The 24,492-nt window shown below is 37.8% G+C and overlaps 1 protein-coding gene across 1 annotated transcript in view; it reads right to left on the minus strand.

Annotated features, from left to right (window-relative positions):
- Window positions 1-23,445: 23,445 nt before the first annotated feature.
- The window catches only part of LOC150091105 (neuroligin-4, X-linked-like), a 641,407-nt gene continuing 640,360 nt past the window's right edge, over window positions 23,446-24,492 (minus strand). The window contains exon 8 of the mRNA XM_090374313.1: window positions 23,446-24,218. Coding sequence (XP_090230439.1) covers window positions 24,140-24,218 — 79 coding nt within the window. The 3' untranslated portion in view covers window positions 23,446-24,139. The remainder of the gene's footprint in view (window positions 24,219-24,492) is intronic.

Here is a 24,492-nt window from a genome sequence, read left to right on the forward strand (position 1 = left end):
GTTTCATAGCCTGAACAATTTTTTTTTCACTCCATCACTGTCAGCAACGTCGCAGCCCTCTACAGCTTTAATGATGAGCATGCGTTTATGTTCAGGGGGTAGTTATTTTGGGCATTTTTGCAGCAGCTGCATATGATAATTGTTGGGTCCTTACATGTGGGTCCACAGATATGGTTCTGAGGTCTGGACGTCCATAGGTATGATAGAGGGACTGGTGGTAGCCGCAGTTAGTGTAGTTAGTCAACTGGAGTTGTTCGGGTGCGACTTTTAAGTGGTTGACTCTCCATTATCAATTCGTACAACATCTTCTTAAGGGAATCCCAGCAAAGTGTTATATAGAGCGAGATAGTTTTAGGAATCATACTGTTGTCACTGTTTAAGCAACAGTTCACTTTACCTCTCAACAGAGGGATTATCTTGAGACTGGGTATGCTTATTGCTCAGAAAAATGGGAAACTTTCCACTTCAGTAAGCTTTCAAAGCTAGTTCCAGCACTGAAGGCTGCTCTTCATAAATTAATATCTGTTGCCTCAGGCACTCAAGGTAAGTACTCGCCAGCCATCACAGTTGGCTTTGCTGGGGCATTTGATCGGCTGTGGTGGCCGAGTATTCTCAGAAGATTCTGTCAAGTCAAAGCACCACTTAACCTCTACAATTGTGTCAAAAAGTACCTGAGACATCGTACATTTTATGTTACCACCAGGTACAAATCTGGCACTAGTCATGTCTCCCGAGGTTGCCCCCAGGACTCGGTAATGAGCCCTTTCTTTTGGTCCACCGTCCTGGATGAGTTACTTGGGATGGACATGGGGATAACTCAATTTCTTGCGTTTGCGGACGATTTGGTTTTGGTAGTGCATAGCGATTCTACTAACTAAACTACAGGATTAGGAGGCCATTCACCGACTGACGATCTCGTGAGAGAAAACAAAGTCTATAATGCTTAAGAAAACCCTTCAACTAAAAGGACCACCAGTTATCAAACTTGATTACACCTCCATACAATTATACCCAGAAATCAAATCAAGTACTAGGTCTTAGATATGAAGCTTAACTTCCGCACTCACTTGAAGTATTTGTCAGAGAAAAATCAAAAAAAAATCACGACCATGATCATTCGCATAAACCGTGCAGACCTTAATCGCTGGCTCTGGCTCTCATTTGCAATGCCGTATTTGTCCCAGTAGTTTGCTATGAACCCTCAGTATTGTGTAGTAGGGCCTTTTTCGACCCAACTCGCCATAAACTAGACTGCATACAGCGTCCTTGCAGAAACTAGGGCGTGCTGTACAGTTAGCACTCCAGCTCTACAGCTGCTAGCCAGATATATGCCCAGACTACACCAAGAGGTAATACGAGCATTATTTCAGCGTTTGAAGAAGAGTATTCCCACTGAAATAGCAAGCATCACTCTTAACCTTGATAACAGTCCCAAATGGGAAAGGATGAGAATCACTGAATTCAGGTACAGTCTGCGCGTGTAGCACAGTGGTATCGTCACCGTCACGTTCGAATTCCATCGATGACGCGAGGAACTTTAATGGCTTTTCACTCCGTGGCTGGGTTAGTCGGTCTCAGGCAAAGATAGCAAGGTTTTTTTCTCACAAAACTTTGTTTGTTTTTTTCGTCCAGCAAAACAGGCAAAGCGACCAGAGAACACATGGAATTTACAGCCATAATATATAAATGGTTATACGCATGTAAGAAATTACGGGTGGCCCTAATATAATGATTTAAATTTTTTTTTTGAAATCTTGTACAGGACCTGGCAAGAGACATGGGACACTACCAAAAAAGGACTAATAAACAAAAAGTTCATTCCCTCTGTGAATTTCACCAGTCCAAAGCATCCTCTCTGGTACTTATTAGGCTTCCATGCTACATTTCTATTGACAGGACAAGGAACGTTTATTTAACGGGAATCTAACATCCCTAGGCATAGAAGGTAATCCACTGTGTTAATGCGGGACTGAAGAACCGTGGGATCACGTAAAGTACGACTGCCATGAATATGACGTTTCGGTTAAGGTTTGCCACTAAAATCCAAGGAAATCCCTGACATTGTGAGCACTTGATTATAATGGACGAGCAGCGTTACGCTGTCTTCACTGCTAGACTAGTTAGGCGTGCAAACAAAAACCACTGAAGATCAAAATAAGAAACTTCCTGCATATGACACCACTTACAATTATATCCTATTGAAGACAACAACCTAATCTGAGACATGAACCTTCTGGATATGATTCTCTCTATCTACTTTGTATACTATGCTGCCAAACTAATTAGAGGTAGGATTTGTTGCTGGCACCAGTATCTGCTACTAACCCCATCGGGGTAGAATTGCACATGCATACTTTAGGGTGAGCCAGGTGCTGCAGATATCTTGGAAATTAACGTTACATGCACTTGTATACTGTAAAGTAGGTCAGGTGCTGGTGCTAACGCCTTCGAGTGTGGGACGCCTGGTAGCTGCATGTCGTATGGTGGGTCAGGCCAAATTTCGCACCTCTTTGCAGGGTACGCTAACCCTGAAAGCTATCTCCTCTTTCTCTGGCTCTGAGTGGCCTCCCAGACCAGGAGTTCGGAATCCTTCGCTCCCTCCCTACACCATCTAGAGGACGCCTTTTTCCTCGTACCTTTTTACCCTCACCCTTCAGGTATCTCTCCCACTCATTCTTTTTTAATTTTTGTTTCGTCAGGAAGCTCAGGTGACTCCTGAAGTAGAGCAGTCAGAGTACTGTAGACAGCCTGGCTCAACCCCCACTGGTGGTGGCGGGTAACATGGAGTCCCACTAGTGACCATGCGGGCAAGCAGCCAGAGCATTACAAGAAAAGTATACACGCAATACACAACACTTTTATGGCTTTTACAGAGCTTCTTTATTCATCACAGAGTACTGATGGAGCAGATGTGGGAAACCACAGGTGGCGCCTTATCCAAACACTAGGCCACTATGGGTACTGCGGATCAGTAAGGGAACGTGGTACATAGCGAGACAGTCTTCCGCATGTAGAGTGAGTCTTTCATGATCTGCAGCAGTGGAACATAGAAATCTTCAATAACCGCACTCTTCATAGAGTATATCACGTGGTTATAATCATTCGTATAAGCAACTGCCGGGCGTCTCCGTAGCCAGGTGGACAGGAGCAGCAGTGCGTAGCACAGGTTTCTTGATTAGACTGGGGTTCGAGCCAGTGGCCACCAAATACGGAGGATGTGGAAAGGTCGGGGAATGACCACCGCGTCTCCCCGTAGCAATATGGTCTTAGTTGCTGATGCTCCTAAAAACAAATAACAAATAAGCATCTGCCATCAGGAACAAGCTGGGTTTGAATCCCCTCTGATGCGAGGAACTATTGCCTCTGTTTTTTTTTTTTTTTTTACCTCGATACTTGGACAAGGTCTCGAGTTAGGGTAAGTAAGCTTTTTGTCTCCCAGTTATCCTGCTTTTCGTCCAGAAAAACAGTCATACCGAACAGAAAACATACGCAGTTTAAGAGCATCATAAACTTATGTGTGTAAGCTGTGTTCGGTAACCCTTAACGAAAAAAAATTAACATGTTTTTCCCCCATTGCTTGTTGACCCCCATTAAGGAAGCAATAAGCCACCTCAGTTGGTGGATGGCCATTACGTGTTCTGACTAGACCCACCTAGCTATAGCAGGATAGCGAAGGGAATCATGTCATTTACTTCCGATGAATTACTTATGCGTGTCTTTGCCTTGTACCTCCGCTTAACTTCAGTCTCTGTCCGAGAATACTGAACTTGCTTTGAAAACAGAGCACTTGCAGCATTTATATTTCGCTACCAAGAAAGAGAGGAAAAAACAGTACTTAGATATTGATACACTTAAAAAGCTGTTGCTGCTGCGATACAAGTGTACTGTTTCTTTGCCGAGCTTCTTTACCACTTCATTCTCCTCAAGACCGTGTGTATATGATTTCACTACTTTGTTGAATTATCGTAAAATACCATAGCTCAGCTTAATCAAATCAAATTATTATATTAGGGCCACCCATTATTTCTAATATATATCCATATATATATTTTGTCTGTAAATTGCGTGTGTTCTCTAGTCGATTTGCCTGTTTGCTGGACGAAAAAAAAACCAGTTTCTGGGGGAAAAAAATTGCTATCTACGCCTGAGACCGACTAACTCAGCTACGGAGTGAAAAAAGCCCATTAAGTTCCTCGCTTCATCGACGGGATTCGAACCTGGATCTTTTCCACCCAGCTCAGCTTAATGTGCTATATAGTGTACTGTTATTATTATTATTATTATTATTATTATTAGCAGCTATATGGTGTAAGGAAGCCTGAGCCTTATGCTGCACCAGCCAAGAGAGAGAGAGAGACAGAGAGAAAAGTAGAAGGGGAATCACCAAGAAAGAGAAGAATGATGATATCCAGCTCAGGACCCTGGGTGTGCCAAGCCCATAGTCACCAGATGTGAGCTCCTGGAGTTAAATTGTGTAATATCATATCTTTATGTAAGTTGCTTCGCGCTTTTGAAAGGGAATTTACAATGTGTGTCACATTTTCATAAATAACCGATGCCTCCCATTGGCAGAAAATATAATATGAAAAAAGTGCTACTTTATAAAAATTAAATAGAGTTACATCTTTTATTAACTTGGGTAATTAAACTATGTAAATTAAGTATACAGGGTCGCGTGAACAGCGGGATCGCTGTTCACGCGACCTCCCGTTCAACGTCCTCTACCGCATGACGAAGGCATTTAGGACCCTGCAATGCTATGTGATTCCGATTCGTCTTTGTGCCCCCTACACCTCCTGCAAGTTTGTCGCACTGGTAGTGAATCACCCTGTATACGTTGAGTATTGGGTATTTCAGCAACATCAGTGTTTAGCCTATTATAAGGCATTCTGAAACTATTTAACTCCCTTTGGAATATTTCTTCTAGATTCAGTTTGATCTCCTGCACCCTCGATCAACTTTACTCAAAACTTTTCAAACGCGCACTACAAACATTTACTTACAGTTTCAAATAATTATTGATTAATAATTCCATTACTGTTTAATGTTATCTAGTTATGACGCATTCATTTTAAATGTGACGTAATTAATATTCAAAAAGCTGAAATAAGCAGTCAGTTTTATTAGGCTTTATTCTTTGAATATTTTTTGCAAAATAAAATTTTTGAACGAACATTATTATTTATCAACTGTTTACCAATACCATTGTTAAACAGTTGATAACTGTCTTTATGGGTGTGATAAAAATCCAAGATTATTGAAGAAAGTGAGGTATGAATAACAGAGTTTCTTGCTACATTATATAAATGATAATATACGTTGAGTATTGGGTATTTCAGCAACATCAGTGTTAATGTATTACACAACTATTTCAGCAACATCAGTGTTAATGTATTACACAACTATTTCAGCAACATCAGTGTTAATGTATTACACAACTATTTCAAAAGCACTCAAGATGATTTAGTCTGCGCCTCATGAAAACTGGCGCCCGCGGAGAAAGGATATCATTACTGAAAATAACTGCAGGTAAGTCATTCTGTCACTGAAAACTAAACGAAGAGGGGAAAAATAGTTCCTAACCGCATATTTATAAGTTTTTTCAGCGTAGTTGTTCGAAAATATGCATGAACAGCAATTTTGGCATGTGAAATAACTCCATGATAAACACTGAACAAAATAGTGTTTGTTATATTTGCATCTTATATATATAGCCCAACAACCATATGCTTTTCACTGATAGCATATTACAAGTAGACCTTCGGCGAATTACGTAGCATTGTGTTAGAAATCTCCATATTTTTTCCTAATTGAAATAATGGTTTTGTCATTCCATCGTATTTAATATTCATTCTGCTAAATAATTTGCAAATCTTGCACCAAATATGAATTTCTTCGTAGGTTGACAACTTAAAATCTTTATTATAAATAGAAAGTTTATTATTTTGTTTGAACTAAATTAAAAAGAGGTTATCGAACAACTTCTATACAACATGATAATCCAGAATCCATCAGAATGCTTAGTTTTATAGTGTTAAACAGAAAATTACTTGAGTAACAGAAGATTTAGAGGCTTATGTAACATAAACAGAGAATAATAAAATAAAATCAAATTTGGATGAAGAAGACTTACCTTGGGTGTGGCAGCAACAATTGCCGATGTAATGTTGAGTCCATGTCACTTATGGATGGATGGTGCAGGTTGAATTAAACTACAATTCACTGTAGTCAAGAAGGGGAAGAGAAAAAAATCTATATATTGGTATTCAGTTGTGCTGTTGATAACTAATGCTGTATTTGTAGCCGGGAAAACAAACCAAGTAAAGTAGAAAAATAGCTATCGTGCACTGCGCTACCATTAATATCCGGTCACCTGCCTTTAGGACAAAATAGAGCTTTTATTGTGTCATTTAATGTTTTGTGCTGAAACCTTTTGCTTTTATGATGGCCGACAATCTTCGCGGCATACTCTCAACTAGCTTTTTATCAATGTCAGGTGATACGTTCCTCCACTCGGCCTTTAACGCAGCTACCAGTTCGGCTTGTTCTTTGGGCGATCTTGACGTGCACGTACCCGATGATCCAATACATCCCAAAGATGCTCGATAGAGTTCAGATCTATACTCTGGGCTGACCAATACAACTTTACCACACCTATGTGCTCAAACCACTCTGTTACGACCCGAGCAGTATGACATGGCGCGTGGTCTTGCTGATACAGGTATGGGTCTTCCCCGAAGTATTGCCATAATGTTGGAAGTGCATAATTGTCCAGGCTCTCCTGCTATTGCATTGCATTCATGGTTTTGTCGATAACGATTAATGGGCCCAAGCCAAATAATGTCATGGTATGGAGGCCCAAGCCAAACAGTGTCATGGTGGAGGCAATGTCATGGTATGGAGCCTCATACCATGACACCGCCTCCACCAAACTTGTTTGTTGGAGGATACAATCAGGAAGGAACTGTTCCCATGGTATTCACCACACCCAGGAACGGTCATCACACTGGATGGCCGTTCCTGGGTGTGGTGAACGCATCTGTCTATAGGAGTGTTTTCCGCTGCTCTACAGTCCAGGATTCTCGCTCTTTACACCGTATTAATCGGCGTCTAGCATTTGTTGAGTGATCAATTCTGTTGAACGTGTCATCTTGCATGTCCACTTTTGCAACTGTCTGTTCTAAGTCTAGTGTGCATATTTATAGCAGGTTCTGTGACGTGTTGCATGCATAGGACCTGTTTCTCCAACTATGCAGGGATGTTCGGATATTAATGGTAGGGCAGTGTATTTCAGTATATTAATTGGTAAGGTAGCCATAGTCAAGTGCCCTTTTTCGTACAGAACAGCAGTTTTCATACAATTTGGCCTCAGTAGCCCTTGTGTCATTAAGCCAAGTAGTTTTCATAGTGGTCTTCGGTAAAAAAAGTAAAGAGTTTGAATCCGTCCTTAGTTAATATAATGTTTTATTAATCAGACTGTTTTTCCTATTTTTATACTCTTTCTGAATCAGATCACCCTGTTAATATCTCCAATTTTACATTATTATTAATTTTCCATCTCTCCGTCTTAAGTATTTTATATTTCGATTTTCTAATGGCCCCTCTTCCATTTCCTAACGATAAGTGGGTTTGTTTCACTACCCTACTGCAGCTATCATTTGTCTCAAGAAATGTGCATTTCCAGTAACTGATCTCCAACACATTACTCCATCATTGCTTTTCTCGTTCTCTGTGTATTTATTCATTCCAATTAATATACAGAGAAAGTAGTGTTCCAAATACCGTTAGCACACATCATACGCTGCCCTCCCCAATATATTCCTGCAGTTGCTTAATTGATGTCCTGTTTTTCTTCTCCCCGTTGAATATTCATTATCTTCTCTTCCATTCATATTCACTTCCCCATATTAATCTTTACGTTAATTTAATACTATAATTAATTATAATTAATATATCCCCATGCTGTCAATTGTCAGCTGTCATCTGTAGATTATCTATTATTTATGCTGTAATGACCAGATCGTCAATTACCTCTGCAATAATGACCAGCAATTACCAAATTTCTTCTTTCGTTTTCATTTTCCGAAGGAAACAGGAGATAGATCACAGATATGGCTAATAAAAGTGAGCTCATTTTTGTATCCTTGCTGTAGACCAAATCTAAAGCGGTGACATTATCTTTGCAGTTTTTGTACTTACGTAACTTCTCTGCAGTAGTCTGTATTGCCTCAATTTCCACGGATATTGCAATTTTCGTTCACCTCGCAAATCCCTTTTTAAATCTACAAAACTCTACAAAGATATGACGTATTAAATATTTTTCTTTTATCTTTATTTTCTAGTATATATTCTCAAAATATGTCTAATTAAGTAGCTCTTTCCTTTTTCACGAACCCAAAATGAAGATCACCAAAATCTGTCCTCTGCCGCTATCTCATGTTCTTTCAATATTCTTAAGTAAGCAAATCTTAAAGCCATTCTGTGTAAGAGAAAAATTATCTCAGAAATATAATGAAATCTTCATTTCACTAAGGTGAAATCAAAAAAGGTTAACTCATAACGAAAAGAGAATCATGAATTCACTATTGCATTAATGACTGAAAATAAAAGTTTATGTAATAATCAATTTATAGATATTTTATTTTTTATCAATTTTTTTGTAATCACATCAGTGTTGTCGATGTTATTCAGTAACAGCGTAGACAAAGCTACCCAGCCTGTTTGGTTTTTTTTCTCAGACACATTAAACTTCCTATTTATACAGTGCATTGTTGTTTAAATTTTCTTTATATATTCGCATGGTTAACTTCCACAAATACGAACTTTCCTCAGTGCAGTTCGATGAATTCTGCAATTAATATTTTCTATTTTCATCAGCAATGCACTAAACTTAGAGATAAAGTGAACTTTATCTCTAAAGTGAACGTTATTTTTGTAATGATCCAAGTTATCATTCTTTGGCAGATGAGGAAATTTCCCCTCATTAATTATGAATTCGGGTGTATGTTCCGTATATGATCGTAGTTTTTGCATAGCACCAAGGATTGCCCATAAATGGAAGAAAAGTAAATACGCAATAATACTATATTAGATTTATTAACAATCTTGTACAATTAACTTGTGTACAGAACAGAGTACCAATCTTTGCTACAAATAAACATTAAAAAAAATTAAATTAAAATTAGAAATCATTGTCAGGTTAATAAAAAAGGTTCCTTAAAAATATGTGTGACCGTCTTTGTATTCAGTGATCATCCAGAGCCAAGAACCAGATATCGTAGTTTCATCCCCAAACTTTTTCAATATGTCTTCTCCATCGACCGTATGTCCTGGTGATATCTCTCCAGATGCCTTTCACTAATATCGCTGAGATTTGGTCTGTAAAAAGCTAGGTGAAAAGTAATTAGTATTCTAAAAGCTAAATGATGAAAGGAAGCGGACTTCCTCTGAATCTGCCAAAAAATAAACAAAAAAATGGAAATAATTGTTTATCGTTCATACCTTTCCCTTTCAAAAGTTAAAAAATTAAAAAAAAAAAAACGGAAGCCTTCTCAGCGGTTCACCTTGAATGAAATGGAGTGGCACGCTGCTTCAGTGCAGGTTGGCAGATCGACCGTATTTAGCACTTGAACCCGGTCTATTCAAAGAACATGTGTTACTGTTCTGCCGATCCTGACCACTTGGCTACGGAGACTGTCCCCTTTCCACAGAGCGGCTATCCATTTCCGTCGTTTTCGTCCTGGGCAATTTAACTCCACTCCCTTACAGTTAACTATTAGTATCACTTAATTTACAACAGTTTCACGACGTGTCACTGTTCCCTAGTAATCTGAAAGATCTTTCAACCTTAAATGTCGTTAAAATTTACATCTTCAACTCTCCACTTCTGCTGGATTATCTATGAAGTTTTCACTTTGATCAAGTACGAGTCCTCTGCCTTTTGTATTCATACGAAAGCACTTAGACTTTATTTTAGTTCTCTTCGCTAGTGATATTTCGTAGTCAGCTTTCGCCTTTCGTAGTCAGTGGCGTTTTTAAAATAAATGCTTATAATACTCATATGAATCATCTCCCCACGATCTACAACTTCATGTTATTCTTATTTTTTTCGATTAAGCCCTGACCCTCTCTTGACATCCACTTGGGCATCTTTCGTTTGCTGAATTTCTTCACTGGAACAAGCAAATTTGTGATATCTAGGATCCCTTGAATATTTCCCATAATGAACTTCTATTCAACACAGTACAGTTCTCTCCAGTTAAAAGAGCTCAAGAAATACCTCAGTTTATTTCAGCACCCCCCCTCTCTTGAAATTGAACTCATTGCCTTTTCCTTTCACCACCGAAATTTCTTTGGACAGTATTCAGTTTATGAAATTAGTCACTACCCAATATTGGTCTCTTCACTGCCATAAGGCAGTAGAGGGTCTTTGAATCCTTGGTGAGAATTAAGTCGAGCATATCAGAGCGCCTTGTACTCTTTTCACATGATGGAATAAACAACAATCATCCATATGGCTCCAAGCTCTGTTTCCCCCATCGCGTGTTTCTAGCCTAATGTTTTCAGCCAGACAGAGTGAATTTGTCCAAAATGAAGAATCGTGCTTAGCCATCCGTTCAAGTTTCTTATAGAAAACGTTGTGATATGCCTCAGAATTGGTTGGTGGGTAACATACTTCGACTGTGGTCTTCACTTTGCGACACAGTCTCAACATTCAACTGAACATCTAATTCTGATTATAGTCTAATCGCTTTCAGAGCGCTTCTACTAAGAAGCACACAGTTCCCCCTCCACTATCCCTCCTGAATACACTATAATCACCACAACGTAATTCTTCATCCCCTTTGGTACGCATCGGGTCGCTGTTAGTTCTAATTATATCAGCACTGATCGATCTAATTTGAGGGCCAAATTTTTCAAATAGCGCAACGGGAATGGGATGTCCATAACCTGTCTCGGTCAACCATAAAAAAAAATATAAATAAATAAACTGCAGCCATTAGTAAACCCACTGCAGGATGGAAGCCTCCTCAACAATTCATGATGAGGGAAATAGACCATAAATCTGCCATGCTAGTCTAGTGTGGGTTGGCAGATCGACTGTATTTAGCAGTTCAGGGGCGTGAATCCCGGTCTACTCAAAGAGCGTGTGCTACTGCACTCCCGCTCCTGGCCACTCTGCTACGGAGGCCTTTGGGTCAACCATAGCATTCCCAAATGGGCTACATATGAACTTTAAAATTTGGCGCTGCCGACTGTGTTAGGAGTCACCTGTTTCGGGTATATATATAATATCCACAAACATAATAGAACGAATCTGTAGATAACTAACTGAGCCTTTTAAACTTTATTTGGAATTTTTTGGATCATATATGCAACCGATTCAAGTATATTTTGACGCAACATGGCCTAGCCCGAATTGTTAACCAGAGACCATACTTCTTACATTAGTCCACACTGAAGACTGGCATTTATAACAACCATTTACCCTCGCGGGTTGCATATTGTTTTTAATCACCATCTTCCAAAGTTTTACTGATGTAACGATAAAAATTGGTAATATAAGAGAATAATTGAGTAATCGTCGAGGATTCATATTAATTAAGACACAACTGATACAAATTGATGTTAGTCATTTGCAAATTGAGAATAGTTGATGAGAGAAAGATAGTGTAGTGTACTGTATGGTTAAAATATATAGAAATTGATATGCATATATGTAGTTCGTTTTTTTATGTAAATGCTGTATATAATGTTCATTAAAGGTTGCAAATTTTTATTGAAAAAATGTCTGTTTTTAATGTTCTGCTAAAACCCGCTTTACACACCCTAGAATCCAGAATTTTCTGTGAATTGCAGTCAGATTTGCGTTTGTGGCGTTGGATTGTGACTTCTTTAGGGTGGAAGTCACAAAAAAAAAAAAAAAAAAAAAAAACAATTAATAATATTTTATTTCCGATCCCCCACAGTCCTTTGTCATTTTGGGGTTACTACTCCTAAAGTGAAAACCTAGCATTTTTGTGTATTAAAACATGGCTTCCACTTTTTTTACCCATTTTCGCCAATTTTTACCCATTTTACCCTGAGCACAGGTAGAATCCGCCAGCAGCACGTGTCTCGCATTGAGGGCTATGTAATTTGTCCGATGAGCATCTGCGCTGTAATGATGAATCACTGTATCTTTATGATTTCGGTGTCCACTGAATATCCATGAATATTACAAGGATTATAGTTCGCTGTTGTGGTGAAAACATCAATTTCCAGGTCACCCATTTTGATGATCAGAATTCGTTAGCCAAAAGTGGCTTTCTTCTAGTAGGGGGCTACCGACGATGTTTGATAATGTTTCAAATTCATATAATGGTGGTGAGCAATGCATCATCCTTATATATTGCTTTATTACGGCATAGTCATATATTCGTGGAGATGACCTACCTGAACATTAATCTTCGTCGCTGAGATCTGCTAGTGCTCTCTCGTTTTCGAAATAATCTCCTTCAAAGGGGCTCGTGGCTAATCAATACAAATAATCAAACATTGATCCAAAGTTTATGAAATATTCTGCTTCTTGAGAATTCCATTTTTGCCAATACGCAAAGCTTCACTCCTAATACATATATACACCAAATGAATATATTATATCTGAATATATTTTATAATAATCTTTTACTCAGTTTGTATTTCCTTGTGAAACTGTTTTAATTCATATGAAGAGATCTTTAAAGTTTGATTGCCAGTTTTCCTGCAATTTTGATCTTAAAAGGAACCTCCTGAATTTACTCCGCTCTTCTTTCTTTTCTTTTCTTTCATATAGGAGTAGAACTGAATTTTCCCTATTCTTATCACTTATCGTGGGCGAAGAATATTAATCTTTTATCCTCCAACTTGGATAAAGTTTATGCAAACTGTGTTTGCTAGTAGTACATGAAGTTTCCTTCCTTAGTTATTTCATCTATGTGTAAATATATTACGCTGACTTCACATCCAGTCACTTAATGTCAAGCCAGTCAGCCATCAGGGCACCTAAGTATAATGATACGTACAAGTATGAGGATACACTGAAGATAATATAAGCAGGATGAAAAGCCTAGTTCCCCAAAAGCTTGTTGATTAATGTCTTTCTTTGCGTTAGAGTAATATATAAGCATTTTATAACATTACACAACACAGATCTTTTACAGAATAGTTTTAAAATTGAAAATAATTGAGACTTTTTACAGAATAATTTAAAATTCCTCTATTTATCTCCGTAACACCCTTCACCAGTATTCTTAGGTCTACTACGATGTTTTTTGTTTCTTAACTGCTATCATGGCTGTGGAGATGTGGAGATGAGGAATGTGGAGACCAGGGCAATACCTGGAAGTCTTCCTCATGTTCCGGCAACCATTCTTGAATAATCCGAGCGGTGTGGCATGGCGCATTATCCCTCTGAAAGGCGGCACCGCCAGAGGGGAAGACCGTTGCCATGAAAGTTGCCATCATTGCTGATCAGGTGTACCTGGTCAGCAATGATGTTTAGTTAGGTGGTAGACGACAGAGTGCCCGTCACATGGATGACTGGACCCAGGGTATCCCAGCAGAACATCGCCCAAAACATAACACATTCGCCACCGGCTTGTTTTCGTCCCACGTGCATCCAGGCGCCATCACTTCCCCAGGTAAACGACGGACACGTAGCCGGCCGTCCATATGGCGCAACAGGAAACGTGATTCATCAGACCAGAAGACCTTCTTCCAATCACTCAAGGTCCAGTTTCGATACTCGCGTTCCATTGTAGGCGCTGTCGCAGGTGAACTGTGGTCAACATGGGCACTCGGAGCGGCCTGCGACTAAACAGCCCCATTTTCAGCAGGGTGCGATGTACTGTGTGTTGTGACCCATTACTCCCGTCACCCGCGTTCCAATTAACGGCTAGCTCGCCACAGTCGCTCTTCTGTTGCCACGTACCATCCGAGAGAGCCTTCGCTCACTCCGAGCATCGATGAGCCGTGGTCGTCCAACACCTCGCCGGCGGTTCGTGGGTTTCCTCTCCTCGAACCACTTTCGGTAGGTACTAACCATGGCTGACCGTGAGCATCAGCCGTGAGCGTGAGCATCAGTTTTGGATTACAGTACATTTACTTATTGCAAATCGTGAATTTTAATTCATTTCAGGAGTTTTCAGCCGTTGTTTTTGCAAGAAGAGCTGTTCTTAGAGCCTTTTTTTGAGAGGCAAACCTGGTGACTGGATTGTCTTCATGGAGTTTCTTGTTGGACCCGATTCCTTGTGTCGGTTCTATGATTTTGGAGAACGTTGCGTTCAACTCTTGGTTTCTACCTCTACCTCTGGCTAGCAGCTGGAGTGCTGGACCTGATTCATGGTGTTGGATCTAGTGCTCTGGTTAGTTGTCTTTTGTGCAGTGATAATGAATACTTCCTTCTGGATTCTGGGGTGCTGGACTTGATTCATTGCTTCGGGTCTAGTGCTCTAATGGTTCTATTGTCCATGGCATATAGTTAAATTTCTGGACAGTACCTTTATTATGTTTAGAGGTTCCAGTGCATGTGGAACAGCAAATGAGGAAATATTCAGTCCAACTGTGATTTTCGAAGTATATAGTTGTGCCGTCCAGACTATTGATTAATAGTGTTGTTTTATTTTATTATTTTTTTCCTGCTGGCTCCCTGGTATGGGTAACCCGGGGAGCGGGATCGCTGACACTCACTGGTATTGCACTACCTACAGTGGGTGCGGGATTTCATGCGCGAATTGCGCTACAGTAAAATCAGACCCGGGTAATTCAATATACTTTTCCCAGGCCTGCGTTGTAAAGACTACATATTCACAAGTTCTCAAGGTAGAGTTTGGCTTATGCCTGGGAACTACCCTGATTAAAGAACGCACTTACAGAGACACATACACCAGTGTTTAATGATATGAAATATAATTCATATAATTATAGGTATAATTATATGAAAATATATATTGTATGTAAATATTGCATATACTTTGATGTACATAATCTTGAGACTGCATATTGTGTGTAATTAATAAATGAATGAATGAATGAAAAAAATGAATGCTCTGACCAAGGAGAACACGTAATTTACGGACACAAATACGGGTTAATTACGGGCAACCCTAAAATAATATATTTTTATTTTTTTTGGTCTGACCCACGTCTGCGTGTATAGCACAGTGGTATCGTCACCGTCCTCCCCACACCGAGTGGATAAAGCCCGGGTTCGAATCCCGTCGATGACGCGAGGAACTTAAATGGGCTCTTCAGTCAGTCGGTCTCAGGCGTAGATGCAAGGTTTTCCCTCCCAGAATCTGGGGGTTTTCGTCCAGCAAAACAGACAAATCGACCATAGAACACACGCAATTAACAGACATATGACACACAGCACGGCAGATGAATTTAATTATTCGGGTGGCCTAAATATATAATAGTTTGGCTTTTTTTTTTTTTTTTTTTGCTCTGACCCAGTCATCTGGTATGCTTAACACTGTGGCAATTTCATCACTATCCTCCAGAACGACTGGTTTGCTGTCTTGGTTGGAGAGTTTTATTCTCTCACGATTCTCCTTCACGGAACTTACGCCGCACGAACTGTATATATTTTTACACATCCTTTCGGACCTTCAGCATACACTTCTGACTCTTCCCCCGGTCAGATGCAAAAAGTTGATTATAACTCGTTGTTCTTGCAAGGAAAACGTAATATTCATTATGGTATACACGCTTCCATTTGGAATATTGTTAGCAGCTTTTGTGCTATCAGTAGTGCTGCAATATCGTGGATGACACTTTAAATAACAATACAAACGATGCGGCTCAATCATTGGTTTATGTTTGGATGTCACCCAGAGTCGTTATTCTCCAGCTCGCAGAGCAGTGCTGTTTATTCTCTAGCAGTGTATTTCCACAAAGCACTGTTCCATTCGCAATTATGATTTAATGAGAATTATTGATTATGGCACGGATTTTTTATACAGAGTAATAAGGATCTATTTCTTTAAACAAAGCAAGATACACTTTTTTTTACTTAACTTGACATTAACTCCGTTATTTTTTTTTTTTTTGGGATGATATCTGTTGAATTAACTCGAAATTTAAAAAGTCTTGTCTTTGATGATGAAAATAATAGATTGAGACTGAAATGGATTCGTTAATTCTTACACTAATGAGGGCTGGTTTCACTTTAGTTGCTGTGTGCAACATAATTTGCGCACAGCAAGGAGAGTTAGCAGTAAGCTGTATATGAAATTCACATTCGAAGAATATGTTGATGTTTGTTTTTTATTCTTGACTCGAACGGTATCACAGCAATGCGGAAGAAGCTGCACAGCCATATGTACAGAGGCATTCCAATCGATATGCACCAAACCCTCACACATTTCTTAGCGTGGGCTGTTGGCTACAGAAAAGTGGAACTGGCGTTCTAGCGGTATGTTACAGGCTCATATATGGAGGACCTTCCATAAGAACTGAATAGCCTAATAACTCGTATTGATCTGTGCCGTGTATTCCGTCAGGGATGGATTTAACACTATGCTCACCAAGAAGGTTTCTGAATTGCGTTCTGACCACAGATGAAGCATTCTTCAAAAGGAGAGGAATCATAGATGTATGTAATCTGTCAACTTCAGTACATGAAAATCTACATTCACACATAATGTACATTTCTGTCCCCCCCCATCCTACAGGTAACATCTGTTCTGCACCATACTATCAAAAATCATGAAAAACGTACGGTTTTTGAGTTTATGGAGCACCGTTACACTTCAATCAAAGATAAAAACAATTATTTTACTGACACTTTCTGAATTGGAAGTTTGCATGTTGACGAGAGTGTTCACAATCCATATGGAACTATTAAAACTTTAATGTGCGATTTTTCTTTTTTCATACAGTCATGAGTAGTAACATTGTTACAGTCGTTGTCCTTTTACACCATGTAGAACTCGAATCCATTCAAGAAGGAGATATTTTTGAGTTTTTTTCTCACACTGTGGAAAGATTTCTCTGGCTTGGATTTCACGGTTTTTCGTAGAGAAATGCTGGCCAGATTCGTTTATTCGACACAATTCGCAGGCAAAACACATTGACGCCTTATGACCACAGTTGCTTCGACAACGTTCATATAAAATATCTGAGTTGAAGCCTGAACCGGTCGTTTAGTTTCTTTGAATGATTTCCTTTTGAGCATTATATCTCTATCTGTGTTCACCAGCCAGTTTTTCAGTTAGTGGAGTGAAATGCTGGAAAAAGTTCTTATACTTTTATCTACCTGAGACCAGCTGACTCAGTTCCAAGCGAAAGCCATTAGACGTTACTTTCGGTCACTATACGGAAATTGAACCCAAACTTCCCCAAACGAATAGCAAACGACAGTCACTGTATAGTCGCGGATAATACTCTATAGTTCGTATTACTGCTCATAATGAAGTAGATTTCGCATCCTATACGTTCTCTACACGCTGTGCTAAAAGAACTAGCCCTTTTCATGACTCACTGAAACATCCGTGCACATTCAGGAGTTCAACTTTGAGCACCAACTGTAATACTTTGTGCTGAGATCGAAAATTTGAATAGTGTTATGAATAACAACCCGTATTTTATTTTTTGCTTCCACTGCATACATTGCAACTAATTGGTAAGAAATATTACTAATCGGTGTATTTCAGAACCCATGTTGGTTTGGTAGTTTCGATTCAGATTCCTTTCGATTGTTCCTACCTTTCTTCCAATGCGAATATGTAGGAATTACTCAGTATATATACACAAGTCATCGTAATTTCATCAGAAGAGAAGGCGCAAAACAAAAGGCACAGAATTATAGAATGTAGGAATTAAAAGGCCTAGAATTATATATAATGTGGGAATGAATTAAAAGGCATATATGAAAATAAATGTTAGCTCTCAGGCTTAATTCCATAAATTGCCATACAATATTTTTGAAACTGAAGGGAAAATAGAAAAAGCTGATCGCTAAATAAGGGAACATAGGAACTGAAAAGAAAAGTACGCTTCGTTATACGAGAATAACAATGGTGGATGTAAGACTCATCACTAAATAAAAGTCTGCCTTTTTATTGCAATGTGATAATGACACTTGTATTTCATAATGATGTAAAATAGATAAAAAAATATATTGCATACAACACTGAAATTTCTATATTTCAAACCTTTACTTGAGATTAAAAAAACACCGTAGCAGAGCACATTATCGTCTAATATTCTATCTCAATCATTCATAGCGAAAGCGGCGTGCTGCAGGATGGGGATGTGATCTTTCCTTAATTGTTCCAATTAAGGAAATAGTCTTCAGTGGTTCTTTTATTTTTTTTTTTATTTCATAAAAAGGTTTTATTCTGTAATGGTCTGCTTCTCAGAGTACATTGTCTGTAATTTAACAAATCGCACATTTTTGGAAGGCGAGTTAAGAATATTAGAACCCGGTATCATAAAAGAAATTCTGAAATGAGCATTTGAATTTCAAGCATTTGAATAATCCTGAAGACAAAACTTAATTTTTAACGCAGTATTTTTGCATGCTAGTCATTCTAATTTAAATGCTTAAGCTCATTCTATAAAAAAGTTAAATTTAAAAGTAATATTAAAATGGAGAAAATTCTGTGGATTGTATAAGCAACAATGTACACTGGGCATGTCAATGGCGTGAGTAATTATGGGCTTTTTTCACTACCTGGTTGAGTTAGTCAGCCTCAGGCGCAGATGCATGCTTTTTTCCTTCTTAAAAGTTGGGATTTTTGTTCAGCAAATTGACCTAAGATTCACGCAATTACAGATAAATATACTGACGCTTCATAGACTTAGGGGCACTTCATAGACTTAGGAGCACTTCATGGGGCACTCATATTTATTCTAAAAAATCAATTGTACCTTGGTTCATCATTAGCCTCAATGACTGCCTCGTAGAAGAGTTTCTATTAATTTCTTATATAAACTGGTGATCCTGCATCCCACTCCTCTTTAAAAGCATTCAAGAGTTTCATTAGCGAAGAGAGATACAGAATTAGGCAGACCAAGATCAAACAAATCCAGTCTTGTCCTTGTTTGATTTTGCATTCCGTTTCATCACAAAGATGATCAATTGGGTTAACATCGGTGCTCTGCTCTGGCGTTACTTTTTGTCTCAGAATTATCGTTTTGAAATGTTTAAAGGCCGCATCTAGATATTTATCACTACAGTGTAGAATGCACAGAATTATCTGGGATATCAGCATAGGACGCAGCATCCATGATTCCATGCACTTCGACCAATTCTCTTAGTCGTCCATTCCAAGAGAAACACTTTCAGCCATTGATAGTTCTTCCTCCGAATTTCAGAGATGGGACACCACGCTTCACTAGTAATTGCTCCTCAGGTATCCTTCATACTGAAGCATTTGACTCGAAATGCGTGTACTGTTATTAGTCGCTACCTAGGACCTATTTCTATTGATTTACAGTTCAGTAACGTTGGCTGCAGCTCTTCTCTAGAATGTGGTGGGTTTTATAAAGTAACTAAAATGAAGTGTCGTGCTGTGCCGCTCTTGTCAATAAGAATTTTATGCAACTTTCTCGTTCCTTCAGCTAATTTTCACCGCTGAACTTCCATTCATTAAGCACGCTGCCAATGTAGACCTCAAAGATTTTAATTCCTGACTACTGATAATTTTTCAGATGACACTACCTTTCTTCTCTGAAACTTCGTTAACTGTCTCGTTGTGCTCGTCTTTTGTCGTACACGTTGAAATGAGTTCCATGCTGGTCGTCTTTTTATAGGTCAAAATGTTTGCGTATTTCTTATTAGAAGGGATGTCCCTTAATCTTTAGTAGGGACAGTGTGTATAGGAAATGGCTAGACAATATAAGTTAGCGAAATCGAAAAAAATAAGTTGCGAAACTAAATGGAATATCCAGAGATATTTTTATCAAAAAAATCTAGAAGTACATACGAGAACTCAAACTGAAAATTAACCTATGTAAAAAGGGAAGAAATGTAGATCATGAAACATTTTCAGTATGAATAATTATTGACTTCGAAAGGTTTTATGAAAAACAAAATGAAAACAGCTGGAAGAATTTTAATAGAATGCTAACAAAAGAAATTCGCGAGGAGTACTTACGAAAATTTCAAAGGAAAGCACAGAAAAGAAAGACTAAGATTTATAACAGATCTGTGTATTGGGAATAAGAAGAAAGAACGTATCATATATCCCAGTTGTAATAAATTCATTCCTTGTAACGCAGTTTCCAGTAAGGGGGTTTTCAGAACAGTAAAGATTTTTTCGCGCTGCCATTAAAATAAATAAAGTTCAATCACTGCGGTGATGTAAAGATTTCTGTTAATATTGAAATGATATAAACTATACCATAAAGAACAAAATATGTAATTTCTTTTGCCTATATTTCAAGGAGGTTAGGCCAGAGAATCTGAGTTCTGTTCGTATGCTAATATTCAGATTTCATGAAATCTGAGATCTGAATTCATGAATTATTTTAAATTTTGATTTCTTTCTTAATTTATTGGTCAAAAACAGTAAAGTAGTTCAATCCAGAAATTAAACATATTTTATTCTATGAACACAAAGGAAATCTGCAATAATTTCAAATTCCTTTAAAATGTGACATATAAAAACAGTTTTAATTTTTCTTTAAGAATTTGGTGATTGTGAAATGAGGCATAACCTACTGTAGTACTAGAATACAGCCCGACGCAAGAAAGAAATCAAGATGGCGGAAATAGCATTAGGCAAGAAAGAAAACAAGCTTATACAGCATTGGTCAAAAAATGCAACCTATTCATTCCCTCCAATATTTTTTTAGTTCTTTCTTGAATTTATTTGAGCTTCCACAACAACAGATGGAAGTTTGTTCCAGCAATCAACCACCCGCTGGCTAAAGGCAAACTTCCCCACATCTATTCTGCATAATGTTCTTCCTCAATTTTAATTTGTGCCCCTTCATGTGTGTGGACTGAGGAAGAATCTTTGCATTTATCAATGTTAAACTTCAATTGCCATTTCTCAGCCCATCTGCCTAACCTTTCTAAATCCTTTAGCCCATACGATGTTACTGCATCGTCTGGACTAAAGAATATTGAGAAAATACGATTTGGACATTTACAAATAAAAAAGGATGCTGTTTTTGAAATTTGGAAAATTATTTTCCAGATCTGTTAAAGAAAATAAAACGCCAAATGCATGAAGTGCTTTTTTTTATAAAGGGAAAATTTCATTTTAATTAACGAAATCAATAATAGGTAAATGTAAGCTTTCAACTGTAACGGTATTACATTATAAACTTCAAATTAGGTAATTTAGATCGAAATAATATGAAATCTCAGTTTAAATAGTTTTACTATCCAAGTCTTTATTTATGGTATTCATTTTCAGAACTTACATTAAATAACAGAGAATATTCATAAAAATATAGATCGTAAATAGAATAATTCATAAAAATATAGTTCATAACTTCTTTAAGGTACAATAATATAGCTCATAATTTAAAATATATTTTGCTGAAATTAATATAAGTTCTGAACATGTATACCATAAATAAAGATTTGGATATTCAGATTTCACATTTTATTCTTTATTACTTAATTCGAAGTTTATATATAATGTACGGGGAAATATCGTGACAGTGACAGGTAGCTGGCGACTTCGTTAATTTAAACGAATTTATCCCATTTAAAAAAAAGAGTACTTCATGTACTAGAATTTTATTTTTTTTACCAGATGTGGAAAACAGTTTCCAAGTTTAGGAAAAAGCATCATTTTTTTAATTGTAAATTGTAAACGTCGAGATCGTATTATCCTAATATTCCTCAACCCAACAAGCCTTTCAAATAACGCATACCATTGAAACCATTTGAATTTCTTTAGGCGGTCTGTACCCTAGTAGCAGGCTATTTTGCAATCAAAGTATAAATGAGAAATCACTATTTCTATCAACTTCAGAAAACTATTTTCTAAATACAAATTATTAGTAATATTTTTTATTTAGATAAGTTATGAACTTGTTTATCAAAAAGATATTATATCTCTCAATATATATTATCAGGACGGAAAGAAAGTAATGTATTTTTTATTCTGTACTTTTATTAGAAATGAGTCTGATAACACTATAGTTTTTCTCTCGTTTTCTGTTGATCCGTTCTTTTCACTAAATTCTGGACAGCCCCATTAGTCAGATTTGGTTGGCTCTAATGAAACAAAAATCAGTTTTAGTTGCATTAGGATTAAAAGTAATCCTCTTCCGTACAAAAATCTGGAGAAGTGGTGTCTGGAGGGTTTGGAGCTCTAACTGTCAACAAAATTCCGTTGACAGTTAAAGCTTTTTCCTTCTTTTTTTTATATGAGGTCTAACGTTACGCTGGTGGTGTTGTACACTCTTAGATTCGCCAAAGCAATCCCCCAAACCCCCCAAATTATGCTTTGGCTTAAAAGAACCAGCTGTTGATAATATTGTTTAGCAGAAAATGACTCCAGCTTCGCAATCATAACAGCTCATAATGAATTATATTCTTAGTATTCAAAACATGAAATCATAACCTTTGGTGGATGCAAGGCAATTTCTGGACACAAAAGGAGCTTTCTTTTATTGTTTTTTGCGATCTAACTACTGCCTTGGCATGCAGCACACTTCTGTTTCTCGCAGTTCAATTCAAACATAGCTCACCAGCTTGTCGTGTCCTGAGAGATGAACAAATAATTTGTTGCATTTTGTCAACTTCAAGTTGAAACTCACTATTTTCTAGTCAAGTTGTTTCTAGGTGAACACAGCTACTTTGTATTGAATTGGGGCTTTAGTCAATTTCTCGAGTTGAAGTCCTAGGATCCACTTCCAAAAAAGCTCGCAGAATTTCAATATTGATCAGCTAGAATGAAGTGAATAGAAAAAAAACCAAAATGCCTATATCGGAACTTTGGAAACCACCGCTCATATTTCCGAATATTAAATTACTTAATGCACGTTGTCCATAAAGGTTGTACATGGCTTTCGTTGTTCAGTAACTCTTGACTGTCTTTTGAACAAATTAAGTATTTAATGGCATGTGTGAATTTTATCTATATTTAAGTGAGGCTCAACTTCTGCCGTTCCTTATTTCTTCATTCTACAACAAGAGAAACATGAAATAACAATAAAATTAGGCCAGACGACTTCTATTTGTAACGTGAATGAATACAATTTTAAGACTTAAAATTACATTATTTTCTTTCCAATCTGATTAACAGCTGTAACAATATCTTAATGCAAAAACCATGATAAATTTCTTTTTGTTCTTATGTCCTTGTTTTATTTACGGAAAAAAGTGTGACGTAAGTTATGTGTGCTTCATATGAGAGATTTTAAGATGTATGTTTCTATGAGAGATAAAATGAAACGAGGCTGCTTAAACAATCAGTTCATTTTTATTTGATTTACACATACGAATTTGGCGAGATGTTTGTACAGAGACTGGACTCCACCGAAATCTAAATTTCTTGTAAAAAGACATCAGCTGAGCAGATTTCTTTGGTACTTTGCAAGTTGTCCATGTATGGTCCTTGTCACTTCTTCAGTTAGTGGATAGAAGCACTTTCCGTGGGAGAAAACAAACTCCTATCGATCTTTAAACACATTGTGGTATAGAAGGCTACACAAAGATCCTGAATAGTCTTGGATGGTATCCGTTGAGTGTCTTTCCAAAAAAGTAAGCTCAGATAGTTGAAAGGTATGAAGCCCATTCTTGTAATAAAGATTTCAGGTAAATCCGAGTTACTAAAATGCATCACGTCAAGTAGGATCGAGTGTTTTCAGCTAATATAAACCTCTTTTATTTATAAAAAAAGTTACAGCAGTTCATCTTGAAAAAAAATGATAAAAGTCCTTCACTAATACGGCAATTGGCACTCTGAATCTTTGATAGAGACAGCAGGTGAGGACGGATGGTCCAGTCTTCTCTAACCGATTTGCACTTCTTGTTCTCATCTGGCCATTCACTTTCACTGCTACACAGTTCAGACGACTCATCCGTTGCCGATGGTACCCGTCATCTCGAATTTAAAGCCAAATGGCGTCCTCGGCATCTTCGGATCCTTCTGGTGGACAGCGCGTTCCCGTGGAATACACGTCGCTCCGTCTGGTGACAGAAGACTCAGTTTAAGTCGGAATCGCAGGACAGGCTAAACTGTTGTCTCCCCTCGCGTTTCCTTGAAGCGACTGTCAGAAATTCGCTATGTAAATTCCTGCCCATCAGTCTTACTACCTTCAGGAACTCACTTGTCAAATTTTTAGTTAAATTATAGATTAACATAAATTTAGAGACCCCGAATTTGTAGAAATACTCATTAGGTTTATTGGAAAATAATTTTCACACTTAATGTCAGATTGTGGCGTTCTCTTACAGTATGTCTTAGATTTATGTATATGTTAATTAATAAAAGCTTTTATTACGATCTCTCAATGGAATCCTTATAGAAAATGGTCTCTGAGAGAGAAAAAAAAAGC

Source organism: Mastigoproctus giganteus, chromosome 1 (assembly GCF_048544385.1).
Source record: "Mastigoproctus giganteus isolate SK-2022 chromosome 1, ASM4854438v1, whole genome shotgun sequence".
Taxonomy (NCBI): domain Eukaryota; kingdom Metazoa; phylum Arthropoda; class Arachnida; order Uropygi; family Thelyphonidae; genus Mastigoproctus; species Mastigoproctus giganteus.